We start from the raw sequence: 18,814 nt of genomic DNA, 5'->3' as shown, positions 1-18,814 counted from the left end.
TGCACTGGAAAGGACAGTTTGGAAAGGGAATAGCCTATTTTGGGCTGTGCAGTCTAAGGACAGGTCAGCATTATAGTGTGATGGCTTATAGGAGTGCAGGGTTATTGACTAGAGCAGAGCTGAGTGTGATTTTTTTACCTTCTCAGCAGGCACCCCAGACAGGCTGGAGAGGGAGGTACACAGGTCAGAGATGTAGCCCACCTTGGGCACGGTCAGCTTATACTGAAACGAGAAGAAACATACAGAAACACACGGCCAGATGAAATCTTCAGATAAAGTCATTATGTCATGGTACTACACTTTGGAATTATTTCTGAGATATTTTCAAAAACCAAGATGTAAGGACAAACAACTAGCCTACTGCATGGATGCAACACATTCATTCACTTATTTTATCTCGTTAGCTAGGACAATTCATTAAAGTCACAAGAAAATGGCTGTTTGATGGCGTCTTGCTTCTGTAATACAACGCATTTCCAGTTCAAACAGGATGTCAGGACTGTTCAAAAGTTGGCGGATTGGACCAGAACAAACTTGGAAAGTGACTCAGTGTTGTGCAAATAATCTTGAGCTGTCACAAATTTTGTATTCTTCAAAATGAATAAACTCCAGGAATTTTTAGGACCGCCTACTGATACGCCAAGAAAACCACGAAAATGGGATTGTGGGAAATATGACAAAATAAAATGTTGTAGATTTTTTGTAAGATATTGTTAAATACGTGTACGTTATGATGCGGAGAACTCATTGCTCAATTTAATTCCCAGAATATAATGCGTCACATAATCACATATGGAATCGGCTATGAGGCTTTGTGTTTCACCTGTGTGGGTTTGGCCAGAGGGTCCAGTCTGACCAGGTAGACCTCCAGTGTTCGCTCCTTCTTCATGGGCAGCGGCAGCGTCAAGTAGCAGAAAGGGTCAAAGGTCACGGAGACCTTGGCGCAGACGGGGCACACCAGGGTGGACTTGAAGAGGCCGTGAAAGATGTCCACAATGATGGAGTCGTTCCTCTTGATGTGGTTCTCCCACGCCTCCTCCGCCACCACCTGGGAGACACGAGTGGGCAAAAAAAAAAAAAAGATATTTCAAGCAAAGTGAATACAAACCGCCCACAACAATACACTGAAAACATGGCAACAGATGATAAGACAATTTGATAAGAGCAGGCGTGCCTCGTTACTCCCACCGGGGGAGACGAAGAGAAAGACACAACACTGAAGGGTTTAAGTAAACAACAAGCAAATAGCCTGGTAGAGAAATTAGATCCTTGTGCAACCATTGAAAAACTGTACAATTTATACAATAATAATAATAATAATCTAAATAAAACAGATACAATTTAAAAAGATGAGGTAATGTTGCATATGAGAAGAGTTATACTTTCCTACCTTAGATAAACTGATCACGATCTATCTGATTAAGTGATTCGTTCATTCAGTCATTAACCAATGTTCAGAATTTTTTCAGACCTTAATTCCTTGGCTGGATTTGAAGATTCTGTTCAATATATTGGATGTGGCACATGCATATGGTTAAGCAATTGCTAGGCAATATGACAACTGGGGCATCACTTTACGGCTACAGATTATTCTTTACAGCAACAAATACCCAAATAAATGCAGTGACAGTCTACATAAAGTGTAGTGCAAACAGTGGCTAAGCAATATGACAAATAAAACATTGCTCGATAGCTGAAGATCATTGTTTACAGCAACAACAAAAAAACAAACAAACTATGTGAAAAGACAGTCTACATAAGTGTAGTCATATATCTTATCAGGACTAAACAACAGTTTAGTTTTTGTCCAATTACATAACATTTCAAGACCTGGAGATGATTTAATTAACTTTCTATATACTTATCAAAGATTTTCCAGACCTGTGTAGGATCCCTGATTAACTGATCAGTTGTTGGGCTCACCTTATCAGGCCTGCCGTCAGCGTCCTTGAGCTGGATGTAGGGCTTCTTCCTGATGCGGTTCAGATCCTCATGGAGGCCGTCCAGCAGGAAGGCCAGCAGCTCATGGGAGTCCTGCTGCTGGTAGCCCGAGAACTGGGGGGCGAACCGGCCCACCTGGGTCTGGAGGGTGGAAACACATACGCATATTTAAAAAATGAAATGTGCAGAGGTGCAAACGCATAAAAGAACATCATTCATTCATTCATTCATTCAAAAAAGAAAAAACAGCAAAGAATGGCATGATGATGTTTTTCCCAAGATCAGATATCCATCATCTGAAGAGAGAGAGATGCCTACTCTTAAAACATGATTGATAGTAAAAATTAAAACATACTCTGGTGCTTTTCTTTGGGCAGTCCATTCACCTTTAGTAATGTTTTTCTTTATTTAGATATTTAGATTATTTAGATTCTTTTGTTGGAGCTGTAAAAAGATGGTCCTCTTGACTTCAATAGTTTAGGAGAAGGCTGAAATGAAACTAAGGGGGCTGACTCGCTGTGTGTTCGGTGATCCTTCGAACTTCAATGGAGTTTCAGCTGGCACCGGGGTGAGTAGATAATGACTGAATTTTAATTTTGGGATGAACTACTCCTTTAACAACTCGACTATCTCTGTGCACAAACGATGGTATTTTTGTAAGGATAACAGGTAGCTTAAGTCCTTGGTTGACAAAATGATAAGACTTTTACAGACTGGATCCTCTATATTAAGATAAAGATACTAAAAAATAACCGTATCCTTTTCAAAAATGTATATACAGTGCTTTGGAAGTGAACTCAACATACAGATAAAGCTGAGCTCACTGAAGGTTATTGGTACCAACACCAAGGACAGAGGATGCAGAGAGTGGAAGGAAACTCTATTGAAATTCAGCCAAAGTGTGAATGAAGCAGTAGTTACCTTGAAAGGCCTGGGGGTGACGTAGCTGTATTTTCCCGACCACACCTGCTTGATGAGCTCGGCGTAGGCTCTGGCGATCTCCCCCTTCATGCCCAGCGGATTGTCCTCGTTCAGCTCGTCTGTGTATTTGTCTTTGAGGAAGTACTCCGTCAGCGGAGGGATGTTGCTTAAACACTGAGGGGGAAAACAGAAAACAAAATGTTATCTCAAAATGATGAATAGGAGAGGATCAGTTCAGGCTTCCTATACATTCTCCGTTTCAAACTTCCACGCCATTTTCCAGACTTTAATTGACTGACAGGATTTGAAGATTTAGATCAGTGCTCAATATGGCACATGCTAATAGTGACTGCGAAATATGACTGTCAACTAGGCCGTATCACTATATCTAAGCATTATAGATGCAGATATCATAAGATGTGATACAGTAAAGGGTTTACAGCTACATAAAATGTGCGGTCATATGTGTATCAACAGTTACTAATACTCCAATCTTTTTTGTGCAATTCTCAAACTTTTCAAGACGTGGAAGTTATCAAATTCAATTTCCATACTGTAAGAACTCTGTAGACTTAGCTGGAACAATATTGAAGAAACGACTCAACTCAAAGGAAAAAATCATTCAGCATCTAACGATGGTTCAAAAAGGTATTGGAAAGTTTTGGATCAAATTTGCCAGAAGTATACATTATAGCAGAGAAGGGTGTAGTACAGTCCTTAGCAGTACAGGGGATCTTTAAATAGTTCTATGCTCCTGTTCAAAGTTTTGCTCAGGTCTCTCCCAGAACCACAAGTGCCCTATATTCTGAGTAGTTTTTCTTTTCATATGGATGGTCGCACATATCCTTTTTAACATGACTCCAGATAGAGAAGTAGTTCAAGAGTGAGTCCTGGCTCAAAGCACAGATCTCCTTCACATTTCAAAATCCCCGAATCCCCAAACTCTTCAAGACTTGGAAAGTAACAGAACCATTTTCCATCCTTTCCCAGACTTTCCTGTGTAGAAATCCCCGAAGGCATGTTACCTGCACAGCAGAGTTCATGAAGCAGGTGTTGCCCAGGTTGGAGAGTCCACAGAGGCCCGAGCGCTCGCTCTGTCTGCCCTGGTCTGAGTAGTCATAGCTGTTGCTGTATGGGTGGTAGGACGGCAGACTGTAGCTCGAGTTCTTCACACTGTGCAATAAAAACACACACACGCACAAATAGACATGTTATATACTGCTGGATACCTGGTTGTCAAACTGATACAAGCACAGATATGCTAGAGAAGACACTAATGCACACACAAATCAAACATTACTACTACTTCACTAAAGTTATTAATACATTGAACAATGCACTATGAGAGACCACCAGGCAAACATACAGCTTTGGCTTCCTCTGCTTCATCTCCTACCCAATACCACACTAGAGCACCAGACAATCAATGCTGTATCCAGAGAGCTTAAAGCTAGGACCCCCCCCATGGCAATCAGCAGACCTCTGGGAGGGCTGCAAGGCGGAGTTGGCGGTTTCTGGCTCCCACTGGTCGAGGGAGGCGGCTGTGACGGTGGTGGAGACAGTGGCCTCGCAGTTCAGCACCCGGTCCACTCTCCGGCTGTCCAGCTCCACCGCCTCAGGCCTCAGGCACCACCAGCAGCACAGGAGCATGACATCTCCGCCCTGCCCCGGCCCGCGCCGGCCCGCATCTCCACTCAAAATACAAAAAGACCCGCAGCCTGGATGGAGTTCGGTTCGGGTCCGGCGCGTGCAAAGCCCGGTTCTGAGAGGCCGGGGAGGAAAGTCCAGTCTCCACTGTTGAGTCCCAGTGTTAACTCAGCTAAACCCAGTCCAGCTCCAGCAGCAGTGCAAAGATAGTCCAAACCAAGTTTAGGCCTAATTTTGCCTCCCAAGTCCAGTGCAGCCCTGTCCTCTGCCACGACCCGTTAGCCCTTAGTGAACAAAAGAACCGGCTATGATGCTAACAAGCACACACACTCTCTCTCCTTCCCACACACAAAGATCTAAGTGAGTGAGCTGGATGGATGGCAAGCTTAGAACTCCCTAGTTAGAGCCAAGTGAGCAGCTCCTTTCCTCTCTTCTCCCCCTTTTCTTCTTTTCCGGGTTGGTTTGAATGTCATCCTGCCACCCTCTCTGACTCAGATCCCTTCCCCCCCGTCCTGTCCTATCCTGTCCTGTCCCGTCCCGTCCGCTGGTCTCTGCTCGGTCCTCTGCTCCTCCCTCTGGCCTGCCTGCTGCTCTCTGCCGCTCTACTGCTACCAGCAGATATTTATAGCAGCATCAGCAGCAGCAAGGATGCTCAAGACTACTGCTACCGGAGCTAGAGGTGCACAGAAGGAGAGAGAGTGAGAGAGACAGAAAGGGGGAGAGGGAGAGAGAGAGAGAGAGGGGGACGGAGAGGAGGAGGGAAAAGAAGAGAGGCAGAGAGAGAAGGGGGAGGGGAGGACAGAGCGAGAGGGGGGAGGCTGACAGAAGAGAAATGAGATGGGGATGGAGGGAGCAGCTGATCCACTGCATCCAGCTGAGGCTGCAGTATTCACAGGCCCCACTCTCCCTCAGTATCACTCTACCCCTCTCTCTCTCTCTCTCTCTCTCCCTCTCTCTAACGCACACATACACACACGTTGACACACTCAATCTTGCTCAATCTCTGTATCTATCCCCCGTTTCTTACACTTGTGCACACATTCTCTTTCTCCCACTCTAAAATACACCCTTTGACTCTCTTAGCAGCCCCCTTCTCTCTGTCTGAGTGACACACAGTCTTTGACAATCTCACTCTCTTTAATATGCCATGGCTGTCTCTATCGGCGCCTTAGGAAGAGGAGCCTAAATAAATAACTAGGACCTGGAGAGAGCGTTGGTTTCATCGCAGGGGCCGGTGTGTGTGTGTGTGTGTGTGTGGAGGCAGGCGATGAGGGGAGTAGGAGCAGATGAAATGTATTCTGAAGGTCACTTAGACTGCAGAACATGTGCATTGCAACAAGCTCAGAGGGAGAGGAGAGGTAGAGAGAGAGAGGTAGAGAGAGAGGTAGAGAGAGACACAGAGAGAGAGAGCAAGCAAGAGAGAGAGAGAGAAAGACTAGTACTGCCTGCCAGAATCTGGGGACGCCGCCTCAGAAGAGACTGACACTAAAGGCTACGCTGCTACAGTGTCTCGACTGAAGCTAAGCCGACCAGGCCAGAACCGCACAATCAAAAAGACATGCCTTACGTAATGTGGCAGCACTTAATATGAAAAAAAAAAGCTGCCCCATGCATAATTCAGAGAAAATGATGGCGCTGGCAGTACAGTGAGCAAGGGACAGGAGAGCAACTGGGAAGTGAAGATCCAATTTCCCCAAGTCACCCGCTCTGTGCATTCCACACATCCACCAACACTACAGACAAAGATGCCACTGCCATCATACAATATAATATAAACCTGTGACAATGACATAATGTGCAACTCTGGGTCTATGCTCCGAACCAGACAAAGGTAAGTAAATGCCAGCCTAGCCTACTGCGAAACAATTATGCTGCTGCTGTGTTGCAATAGTTTGATTTTCTTTTCCCTGGACAGCAGAGAATCCGTATGAATGCAAAAAAAAGAACAGGCTCAGTTCATTTCAGCTCTTTATGCGTCAATATTGATTTTTTTTTTTTGGTGGCTGAGCTTGTGGCTATTATTTCTGCATTCCAATAGTGTTAAGCAATGAGAAGCAGAGAGTCTATATCTAAAAAGGCACACACGATACATACACACTCCAGCATGCAGTAAATCACACACACACACACACACAGTGGAAGGAGGGGACAGTAACGTCTATTGGACAGGACAGACTAAAGCTCCACCCACAGTGGAGCAGTGCTCTCCAGCACAGGGCTGACAGGGCTTCTGGGTCCCATGGCTTTGGAAAACACTCCTAAACTTAGGCTACAGCGAAATCTTCATCTTTTTTTACCTCGTATTTATGTCGCCGTCAACGTCTATGGAGAGATGTTGGGCTGAGCTTCACCTCGAATGACAGGAAAAACTAGGCTGACCTGGTATTTGAGATGTTTGAGACCACAGGACATGCCTCTGTGTGGATCTGGACCGAAATACCCCAAAAACACTAAAATCAGCTCTGCCTTTTGACTGAGATGTAACAAAAATTAGGCTTAAGATGCTTTTGGGAAAACTCTGCACAGTTAAAAACAATTCAGGCTTCTGAAAATATAGGCTAGCACTAGGGCTGCACAATTAATCGTAGATAATCTTATGTCGTGATTTTAGGTTTCCATGATTAATAATCATGTACATATTTAAGTGTTTGTTATATTTTCAATTCCCAGTGTGGTATATCAAACACTTCCATCACGCGTGACCAATCACAACCTTTGGAATGTGCAACGTTCATCCATGTGAACAAAACAAAAGTTAAGGTGGAGAAGCAGGCGGAGAAACCTTACATGGACCAGCTTTGGAAAAACGTAGCGACAAGCAAAGTGGAAAAGAATGGATTGGTCCAACGGTACAGAGTAAAATCTTTCTCCCGAGTCTGAACGTGAAAAATCTGTTGCAGTTCCTACAAGTGGATCATACTCTGTCATTTGGAGATACTTTAGTTTTGAGCCAGATGACGACAAACGAGTACAGTACAGATTATGTGCAAAGTCTGCTTTAGGGTTGTAGCTGTACCTCAAAGTAATAGTAGTAGTAATTATTTATTATTTGAATATTGTAAATAATTACCACAATAAGAGGAACACAGAAAGCGTGAAAACTACTACTAAAGTAAAAAAGTAAAAATATATGCTAAGGTGTAAAAGTGTAATAATTAAATAATTTTGATTCCTGAAACCAAGACAAATAATTGTGATTGATAATCGTGATCAAAATATTTAGCAAAATAACCCGGATTATCACGTTTGCCGTAACTGTGCAGCCCTAGCAAGCACCATCAATCAGTACAGCATCAAATTAGAGGTAGAGCATTACCTGCTGACTAAGCTACCCAGAGGAACCTGAAGGCCCGTTTTTAGAGAGCACTGCTGCGGCTGAAGAACACTCCAAAGAGATCATGTAATCCCAATCCCCCTCCCCGATATCAGCTCCTGCAGCTGAAACTGCACTGTCAGGAGGCCACCTTGAGCCCCGAACCCCAGCCAGAGATAGAGCTGTCCAAAACAAAGCTCTACAAGCTTCATATTGGCATACTGTAAACCGGCTCATTAACTATGACTGAATTTATTAATGAGTGTAAGGTGAACAGAACAGAGCAGTACAGAAAAGAACAGAAACAAAAGCAAACAAAAGAAAACAAAAGGCCATTGATTTTAGAAGAACATCACATCCACCCTGCCAGACAATTATTAAAGGTCAGGGAGTGCAACTTGTTCAGAACTACGAGCATCTTGGCACCGTTATTGACGAAGAATTGAGCTTTGAGAGCAACACAGAGGCAATTTGTAAGAAAGGCCAGCAAAGATGATAGTTTAATGTTTTCAGTGTTGACAGAAAGTTGATGGTACAACCCACACTCCTTGTACTTTTGCACATTTTGCACAAATATCTCTTTGCTCTCTCCTTGCATATTCATTGTATCTGCCACAATTCATCCTTTTTAATTGTATTGGGATAAATATTTTTGTATTTGTATTCTATCTGTGTTCTCATTATGGCTTTATTGTGCCTTGCTGTGAGCCGAATTCCCTTTGTGGACAATAAAAGTGAACTGAAGAAAAGAAAAGAAAAGAAAAGAAAAAAGAAAACACGTGAAAAGTTGATGTGATCAACTTGAAGCGACTTCAGTTATGCAGCTTTCTTATGGGACAATACTGTTTTGGAGGTTGTGGTGCCTCCCATTATATGTGAATCTCCAGCCAGGTTTGTGAAAGTCTAAGCTCTATCTCTGGCTGCATCCCAGCCCTCCCCCCAGTCTGCCATTCACACCACTACTGGGCCTTACTTCCTGCTGTTGAAGCTGCTGTTATGATTGTTTGTGAGAGATGAAGGCGAGATCTTTGGCAAAGCAGAGAGATTGGAAGCACCAGATGACCTTCAAAAGATAAAGAATAGATCATGAGTTAGAGAGGGGGGGGGGGAATAAGGAGCTCTCCGGAAAGGCGTGTGAGGGTCAATTAAACAAAATCATGAGATGAGTTAAAGTATAAACAGAGGGATATGTCAGCAACAAAAGGCCAAGCAAACGTGGTAGATTGAGGCAAAGTCATAGAGAGGAGAAATTTTTGAAGATGAGGTGCCGTAGTGACGTAGTAGCAAAAATTCAAAAAAGGGGCTGCACAATTAATTCTTTCAATTTCCAAATCCCAAGAAAACGCAACTTTCTTATTCGAGGGAAAGGAGTTTCAGACAGCTTCCTAGACTTCTGATAAACGTCTATAACAAATATATATCTATAGCAATTCAGTGATTTATATATTATTTTTTTGTCTTGCTCTCTATTCCTGTGGCAAAATACGACTAACTCCTTCCCTCAGCCAAAAAAGATAGAGACGCGCCGGGAGATGTGCCATTCACTCACTTGGGTGCCGTGGAGCCTCGGGGCCATGTGCCATCCTCATTCTTCTGCTCTATTACAAGAACCTGCAGGAGAGGAGACAGGGAAAAGACTAAACCGGCAGCTCAGAACAAGAGGGTTTCCATCTGCATTCACAGTAGTTTAGAGATATTGAACATTCAAGTTTTCTCATCCTATACAGCCTTTTTCATTTTGAGGATTCACCTGCATTCACAGTATTTTAGAGGTACTGAATGTTGACATACTATGTAGTAAAACTGTGGTCTATTTAATTTGAAGAAGTCATCTGTATCCTGAGTAGCGTGGAGATCTTGAGCGTGTTTTCACATTCGATATAGCAAAACTTTAAGTTTCATTTTTATCCTTAATATAAATTTTGAGACTGCAACTTTGGGTAAATGTTAAGACCCATTCATAGAGCTACAGTGAATGAGTAACTCTGTTTTCACCAAAACATCAGATGATAGACTGATACTCCAGGGTTAAAAATAGCAATATGACATCAAGGTTATCAAGAACCCAGGGGGTATGAGAATAAAATAAATACTGAGAAAATTAAGAAACATCATCAAGAGACAATAAGAGAGGGAAAAAAACACAAAGCCTACAGTTGCACATCCTCTTTTAGGAAATAGACCTGTTTGGTATTCCCATACTTGTACTGTGGATGACCTACCATTGATTTCTCAAAAGCCACTGGGAGAACAAACAACCTGTTACTGCTGCTGCTAAAATATGCGTTTCCTCTACAAACTGTAGTTGTTTCCACTGGGGAAAGACAGGGAGCCGGATGGATCCCATCCACTGGCCCACTTAGTGAGGCTTTGTCCAAGGCAAGCTAAAAAGGCCCGACAATCCTCTGGAACAGCTGCCGGTGAATGGAGCGGCCCTCCGACCTAAAGCCTGCTGGCCCATTGTGGCCAGTTGTCTAGATTAGTCTGGGCTTGTAAAGAGACTGTGTGCGGCTCTGCTCAACTCCCAGGTGGACGCACTTCACATGCCGGGCCAAATTCCACAAGTAACAGAGGTTAAGCGTAGACCAGGACATGTACATGTACATTTCTAATGTCGTTCAGCTGATGCTCTTATCCAGAGCGACTTAAAGTGAGTGAGCAGGTAGAGGATCACTGCCTCACATAGCTGCTGACAGACAGATGTGAGGATTGAAGCTGTGACCTTCTCATTACGGGACGGTCTATCTTACCACAACACCACCACGCGTTGGTAACTTAAATAATCTGTGATATTTTCATATAAATACATTTCCGTTTTGCTACTCTCTTTCACCGATTGAGAGAACATAATAGCGATTCAACCTATAGCCAGTTCATGAAAGCTTTTACATTTGGCCTTCTGAAACACCCGGTGTCTGGTAGGTCTTTCCAGGAAAAAAATCTTTGGGCCCACAGGAAGTGATGTGTCTTATGTCACTGGAAGCAGCAACAGGGGTTCATTTGGAATAAATAGAAGAAGAACTGGGGAGTTAGTATGAGCAGTGATAGCCACCATGGCTGAACAGACAAAGAAAAGAGCGCCACCTACAGAAACTCAAACTTCACAACAGAAAATCCAAGGAAAGAGACGTCACAGTACTGGACACACTGTTTGATTGACAGGTGATCTCTGGGAAGTGCAGTGCAGAAACACCACAGCAATGAGCGCTGAGCACCAAAGATGTCGCCATAATAAAAAAAGTCCCTGGTTGACAAAATAATATAATTTTTACTGACTGAATTTTAGAGATCGTAGATGATGAGCTTGATACAAATAATTTTGGAATAGAACTCTTCACATTTAGTAATCAACTTATTAGACAACATCTTAATCCACAATTAGGAATACAAAAAAAGAAGCCGAAGAGTATTTAAATAGTCCTCACATAGTGATAACGTGGGATGAAGCTACAGAAGTCCCTACCTGTCCTTGGTAGAGGCCGGCGTCTTGGATGGTGCTGTCAGGTTTGTTGAGAGGCTCGAAGGTGTTGCTCATGTACCTGTTCCACAGCCTGGTCTCCTTCTCGTCGGCGATGCTGAACAGCTTCCTCATCTCCTTCTCTATCATGTCTGCAGCACAGGGGGCAGAGTGAGGATCATCAACACAACACTTCAAATAAATGCGTGATTCTTTTTTTCCATTAGCCCTAAAAATCTTCCATTTCAAAATGTCATACTTATTCCAGACCTTCATTTCTTGATGGCTTTCTGGTCAATCTTTTATGTGAAGAAGGCTAACAGTGTATGGGCAATATGAAAAGGTAAATCGCTGTAGCTATCTATTACTAGCTATCTATTACTGCATTAACATGACCGAGTGACAACATTCTTTGCATACTTTTCCAGACTTTGCTGTACAACTTTTCAAGACCTGGACATTTTCAAAAACATTTTCCGCTATTTTCCCAGACATGCGTAGCAAGGCTGCATTTTTACATCTTGTGAAGGAGATTATTTGTGATAGTCTTGATGTTTTTGAAGAAGCAAATACTGCTTTCCTGTGTTGAACCGTCTCTGTAACTGACATGAACTACTTTGCCCTGCTGTGATGAAATGGCTTATAAGCATTAAAAAAAGAATTTGATGACACATGCTGGGACAACAGTAGAACTAGAGGCTTACCAGTGTGGGATTATGCCTCCACTCTGTGTGTGTGCTTGGTGTGTGGGACGGGGCGTCATAAAAAAAATATATACCTATGGGTATTGTAATGACTTTTGACATCAGTATCGATTTTGAGGAATCAAAATTAGTGAAAAGATTCCAAATGTTGAATTCTACCCACGTTACGTACTTGTTTATGTAAGTTTCTATAAAGAACTCCATGTGAGTATTGTGTGGTTCTCTTTAGAAAAGCAGATGGCATGTAAAACCCAATCACTGAAAAAACTTGCACCCTGTTGTATAATGCAGTGGCCATCAACCCTGTCGTGTTTGTTTTGAATGAAAACCTGCATACTTTTGGGGCAGGACGGCACATGGCTGATGGCTGCTTATATGATGAAATGTGCTTTCATTCAACACAGAGGTAGTGGGGGGGAAATTACCCGATTTTGAGTTTGATTTATCTGTATCTAAGAGTTTCTTATGATATCCCACCCAGACATATTAGTGAGGAACACTGAGTCTAAGGCCAAGTAATATCTTCCTCACATTTTCAACGGAGTAGTGTACATGTTTGCGCAAACATTACACAATTACTCAACAATAAAGTGCCTTACATGTGTAATTGTTGCTTTGTGTGTGTGTGTGTGTGTGTATGTACAGGTATGTGTGAGTGTGTGTGGGTGTATAAATCCTCTGTGCCTCAGGGAACAAGGGTTTGGCCGTTCTTGTGGGAACTCATGAGTCTAGAGCAAACAGTTTACAAACAGGGTTGAGGAACACTTTTGAATACACCCACGTTATTTACCAGACCATATCATTTTCCTTATGTGTATCCAAAATTAAAGGGTCGCCTTATTTCACAAATTAAACAAAGAGGTAAATGAAAAGTAATTTTATAGCTATACATGCTAGTTATTATGGTATTATTCACTACAATTAGGTGAATAGCAGCTAACAGCAGGGCCCAAAATTAAGACCCGCCAAGTGCCAAATGGCGGTAAAATTTGTCTTTGGCAGATAAATCAACAAGGGTCACCCGCCAAACTGGCCGGTAACTTTTTGAGACCATAACATTTGAATTGGTTATAGAGTTTTTGGTCTTTGCCTGTTCTCAAACTTTGAAACACGGCTTCAAAATGCTCTCTTAAAACTTGAATTCTGCTGAGCTTCATGATGAATTGAGCGAGCAGGTTATAAAATAAGTCATATATATTTCTATGAAAAATGTATATTCATTATTTTTCGGTAAAAAAATATCCTTGTCAAGTAATTTATGTGTTTACCAGCGCCTGGCAGGTGAGCCAAAAGGTTCATTTGGGACAGTGGGTAACAGCAGTGACTGCAGGGAGTTCAGGCTTACCTATCGTGTCGGCTTTGCTGAAGCGTCTGGTGACCACGTTGTCCATGTTGCTGTCTTCACAGAGCTTCAGCTCCGTCAGGTACACCTCCACCTTGCAGTGTTTCACAAACATCCCCTGTTCAACCACCTGAAAAAAGCAAGGTGTTTGAATTAATCGATTTATTTATTAACTGCTCCAAGTGAGTTCATATTTAATTCATGATTAATTAAATACGCATATACTTAATGAGTAATATGCAGGTGTTTTCAATATTAAATGTATGTAATTATATTAGCAGATATAATTACATTCCTACTATGCAACAATGGCTCTAATCAGAGACACACAGGCATTAATTTTAATGACTTAAATTCAATGCCATATCAGGACAATGTAAACTAATTTACACTATCTTTTTTAAATATTAACTGCATTTTTAATATGTGTGCTATGTTAGTTGACTCCACCAAAACAAAGCTTAGAACTTAACACATAATTTAGCAACTGTTACGTCCTAAACCAAGAAACAAGCCGTGACAGAGGCTATCGAAACCAAAGATATCCCCCTTCCTCTCCGGCTCTCATCCTTTATTCACTGTACAACTCGCTACAGCAAATGAAAATATAGCATAGCTGTTGTTGACTGTCATGATACAAAAATGGCCAACTCTTCAGTGTTAACTATTAGCAACATTAGCTGTCACCAGAGCGGGATATTAACACCAGCCCCCAGCCGGTTATTCTTTGGCTGTGACCAGTAAGCTTGCCTGCTCTACCGGCCATTTTGGCAGGTACCCCTTCAATATCTGGAGGGCCTATTCTATTCTGAAAATCTAGCCGTCGGGTAAAACAGTAAAAGTTGTCTGGTGAATGTTGAGATGTTCCAGCCACTGTGTCTAATGGACAACAAAGTTAAGTTTCCTGCACTGGTTGCCCTGATAGGAGCAAGTCAGAGAGAAGTGCCTAAATTAGCAGCAGCGCGTGGAAACAGCTGAGGGGTCCCAGCCTATTTATTTCACCGCTGAGCCCCTCCGTTACTGCCCCCCCCCACCCCCCACCCCAACACACACACACACACACACACACCACCAACCTCACAATGTCCCTGTGAGCTGTAACGACCATGCACACACACACACACACTCAGCTCAGATTCACCCCCGCCCTCCCCTTCCCGAGCCCCAATCCCCCCCAAGCCCATCCTGCCCCTTGCACAATACCCATGTGTTTCTGACAACACAGAGCAAAAGCCCAACTCCTCGCCAAACTCTGGCAGAATTTCTCAAAGTAGAGCCAAGCCAGAACTGTTTCAACCCCACCCCACCCCCCCACCCTCCCATCCAGCTTATCTCTCTCTCTCTCCCTCTCCTCTTAAAAGCTCTGACGCTGCTTCTCTCTCAGTTTGACCTCAGCCAGCATTCCTCCACTTCAAAAAGCAAGGACGCGTAGGAACACTCCGCCGGTGTTGGCCATCAAACGCGAAGATGACAAAGCGAGGAGCCACAGCGTCCAACCTGTGACTACAATCCTGCTACATCCCTTAAACGCTCGTGCAGCCCCGCGCCTTAGGATGACAACCCCACAAAAGTGAGAAAGTGTAAAAAAACACAGAAGAAAAACTAATAATGAACCTCCTGCATGTTGTGTCTCGCAGATCGCTCCATGTAGCTTTTCAGTCATCCAGAACGTTGGCTGAAAATAGAAACCCTGTGGCCACCCGATACGTCCCACGACATACATGGCAAAATGGGAGGGTCGATGGAAGGGGAGAAAGAACGAGAGTGCGATAGAGAGAGAGAGAGGAGGAAGAACCCTATCCAGCAGCCATGATGCCATGACTAGCGAGATTTGAAGCTGGGATTCACGCAAGTACAGTAGGGCCTGTGCAGTTAGAAATAGCCTCCATGAAGTATTCCACTGACAAACCAGCTGTTAGCACACACACAGCCATTCAGCGGTTTGGATCACTATCCCAAAACTTGTCTGAAACTACTCACTAGCCCCGAAAGGAATGAATGTAATTCATGACATGAATGAATGAAATGCTCAGTCAAATGAATGAAAAGCTATAGCATTAGCACTTCCTTTTCATGAGCAACAAAACACTCCAATATATCACATAATATCAGTGTTCGTTTCCAGCTCCTGTACACGGCAAACCTTTATAATCGACAAATCATTTACATTCTACAGTATTCTTTATGTTGTAACCCAGGCCTAAAATTAGACCTTGTGCCTACCGGTGTTGTGTAATTCTGATTGTTATAAATGTGGAATGAGAAATAGCTGAGCCATATCAACACGTATCAAAGAAAAGGCTGAGGCTGGAATGTGAGGCACATCATGCCTGGGATTCAGCTTCAATCATGTGCTCTAGACGCCGATTTAGATGGATCACACTGATGTTGTGACATGAAATAGTTCTCCAGTATCATCCACCTGCGCCCCTTTCTGCTCTACATCGAAAAACGGTGATCCACAACTCAAGTTCCCATGTACAGCAGTGCTGCACTCCTAATACCCAAAATTCAAACGGCCTTATTAGCCTATAACTCTCCCATTACAACTGACAACAAGTCATGCCACACGCCATACAAAATAGCAGCTAATGACCACATCTATTACAATGCATCTTGTAAAACCATCCCCTTGGTTCGCTGGTGTTCAGTTTCAACCAACAACCGAACCCTATTGGTTCTGCCATTCATGTAACATTGCAGCACACTCTCCATCCATCAAATCCATTCAGGGTCATATGCTAATGAGGGAAGCCTTACCTTACGTGAGATTGGCTCCTGACCGTCTGTCAATCCGTACCAGCTGACGAGCTTGTTCCAGCCCTCCGTCGGGACCAGGATGTAGTCAAGCTCATCGATGAGGTGCTCCTTGATGGCCAGCACATCACCATCTAGAGGGAGGGAGGGGCAGGAAAAAGACAAACAAAGAGAGGGAGGGGGCAGATTCAGTGGGAGCTAAATACCTAGTCATTTTCACTGGTAACCCTCAATTGACTGTCTCACACAAAACCACACAAAGAAAAAAAGTATGCTGGAGAGCTTTCTATGAACCCCAAAAGAGGCTACTCTATACAGTCAGTCAACAATGTCTTTTTGTTCTCTTTTCCTCTGAACTCTATTTGTTGCTACTTCCAGAACTATTAGGCTAAACTGACCTGGGGTTCCTGGTGTGGTGTGAAGGTAAACTACTCTAAATGAAGCCTTGCAGTGTCCTATTGTGCAGCATACTGTGCTTCACACAGTATGTGTGATATATCCCATATAGTGATATGAAATCTAGAAAGGCAAAGGTTTGTCTGTCTTACCTCTGAGAAGGCCAGAGTTGTCAACAGGTCCTGGGTAGACATTCTGGTCCCCCATCTGGTATTTGTCCCAACTATCAAATCCCACATATTTCTTCCACTGTTTGAACCAGTGACTGTCCACCAGGTACCTGTGGAGAATACACGTAACAATGCTTCACCAATGGGCAACAGTCTGCTCAAGCAAGATGGGGTACAACTGTTCACTCTAGGTTGTTGATGGCACATGGTATTAACTAAGGGTCTGTGCGACACTTACAATGTTTATTTCTACAGGGTGAATGGGCATACTAGTGATGCTTAGCCAGCTGAGGTCTACCTTACCACCATCAACCCAAACAAATCAGGCTTTAAAAGGCAAACATAACACGGATTGATCGTTGTAACAGTAGCACCGTTGACGCTAAGTGAGTTCAGGTTGCTGCTTGCCTGGCCAGCTGGCTCTGTGATTTTGACAGGTGCTTTTCCGACTCCGCCCTGCCGGAGTCGACGGATGAGCTCACGGGCAAACCACTTGAAGCTTCGCAAGCTGGCTAGCTTGTGTTAGCTGACTGGCTAGATCAGCCAAACGCAATGTAATCTAACTGAGACTGTGTCATCAGAGGAAAAGCAAAATGGTCCTTAAGAAGTATCAAATATAATCACCAGAATGCAATATTTGTGGAATATGTGGAATCTAACGTTATTCAGTGACAGTCTCGTAGCTAGCGTCAAGTTAGCTACCGCTAGCAAGCTTGTTAGCTGCCAAACTGACACACATGAAGCTGACAGGCTAACGTTAGCTAGCTCGTAGCTAACTGTCAACACGGCCCGTCACCTGCGCTTTCCAATCCTTCAGGACTTTGACAGCCTCGACGGAGCCAGCCGACGGCCGCATAACAGCTTCGAAAAGTTACAGCGAAAGTCTTACCAAGTGTCTCCCTTTCTTAGCTGTGTTTTCAACAGTGCCGCGACCTCTCCTCTCTGGGTATCCAGATCAGCCGCTCCTCCTTCCGCCATCTTTCCTTAGACATCACCCGTTGCATGGTGGGAAAGCGGGGCGTCACCAAGGCACGTAGAGAGCGCCGCACGGTATTTCAACCAATCATCAACTCACCGACAGCACGGGAGAAGCGTGACACCCAGTGGTAACATCATTCTAGAAAAAGGTCCAAAATTGCTCCATCATTCTGACCGCACAGCTTTACTGAGGTCCAAGAAAGTGAAGAGTCTTTAAAAAAGCGGTGTCATTCCCAATACATTTCTTTGTCCAGTTAGGGACATTACATCCTGTGTTTTTTTTTTTACACAACTCAAGATGTGGCAATACAAGGGTTAAAAGACTTCCAAATAGATACACTTTAGACCCCAGACCCACATTTGATACAGGTTTTGTCTCATGGACCCCATCTGAGAAGGTTTTTGTGTCCTATAATCTGATCTGATTTGTCTGATTAGAAAACACTCTCTATCTTTTAGTGGGTGAAATATGCGTGAAATTAAAGTCTTCCTCATTTTCCTGGGGACACCCTGGAACCCTCTGAAGGGACCCTGGGTGTCCCTGGTCCCTATTATGGGAACCACTGCATGGATAGCAAATGCTGTTCTGCAAAGTAACATATAATCTGTTGTCCCCAACCAGAAACAATAAAGAATGTGTTTAGATATTATACATTATAAATATAAATAACATTATGTGGTGGTAAAAAGGTTCAAGACAAAGTTAAATTGTACATGTTATTTATTTCAAAACATACTTACAGGATTCACATTTCTTTGTACAGTCATATTATGTTACAAAAAAAATGAAACTACATTGTACATTGAAACTACATTGTACACATGTCATGTTAGTACTATAGCTATTATAGCATTATTATAATTTGCACTCAATGACATATAACATATTTTCATTGATTGGCAATATCAAGAACACATTCTTTTATTCATGGGTCCACTGTACAGCGTAACATTTTACCACAATTCCTGTAAATACAAAAGGAAAACAGCCCCAATCAGTCGTCCCATAACAATAACATGATAATAATATACAAATGTGGCTTAACAGCCATTGTGCAGTGATGGCAGAGATATAATGAGACTTCTAGAAGTTACTGTATCCCCAACTTCCAAATGATATCTGATGTGTAACCTGTTGACCGACTCCTGCTGCTACATTCTACTAGTACATTTGGTTGCCCTAATATT

The 18,814-nt window shown here is 43.1% G+C and overlaps 1 protein-coding gene across 2 annotated transcripts in view; it reads right to left on the bottom strand.

Moving 5' to 3' along the window:
- Window positions 1–17,632, bottom strand: part of usp15 (ubiquitin specific peptidase 15) — a 28,875-nt gene extending 11,243 nt beyond the window's left edge. Inside the window, exons 1-12 of one of the 2 annotated variants that reach the window (XM_071924441.2) lie at window positions 17,538–17,632; window positions 16,631–16,758; window positions 16,086–16,216; window positions 13,329–13,455; window positions 11,286–11,431; window positions 9,372–9,433; window positions 8,796–8,885; window positions 3,888–4,035; window positions 2,863–3,036; window positions 1,924–2,082; window positions 824–1,048; window positions 139–222 (exon numbers count right to left, since the gene is read on the bottom strand). In XM_071924441.2, the coding sequence (XP_071780542.2) occupies window positions 139–222; window positions 824–1,048; window positions 1,924–2,082; window positions 2,863–3,036; window positions 3,888–4,035; window positions 8,796–8,885; window positions 9,372–9,433; window positions 11,286–11,431; window positions 13,329–13,455; window positions 16,086–16,216; window positions 16,631–16,758; window positions 17,538–17,626 (1,563 nt within the window). In that variant the 5' untranslated portion in view covers window positions 17,627–17,632. The remainder of the gene's footprint in view (window positions 1–138; window positions 223–823; window positions 1,049–1,923; window positions 2,083–2,862; window positions 3,037–3,887; window positions 4,036–8,795; window positions 8,886–9,371; window positions 9,434–11,285; window positions 11,432–13,328; window positions 13,456–16,085; window positions 16,217–16,630; window positions 16,759–17,537) is intronic. The other variant, XM_071924443.2, reaches the window with a different exon arrangement.
- Between the last annotated feature and the right edge of the window lie 1,182 nt (window positions 17,633–18,814).

The sequence above is a fragment of the Centroberyx gerrardi genome, chromosome 24 (assembly GCF_048128805.1).
Source record: "Centroberyx gerrardi isolate f3 chromosome 24, fCenGer3.hap1.cur.20231027, whole genome shotgun sequence".
Lineage (NCBI taxonomy): Eukaryota > Metazoa > Chordata > Actinopteri > Beryciformes > Berycidae > Centroberyx > Centroberyx gerrardi.
Note: the sequence above shows the minus strand (reverse complement) of the source record. Positions and strands in the feature narration are given on the sequence as shown.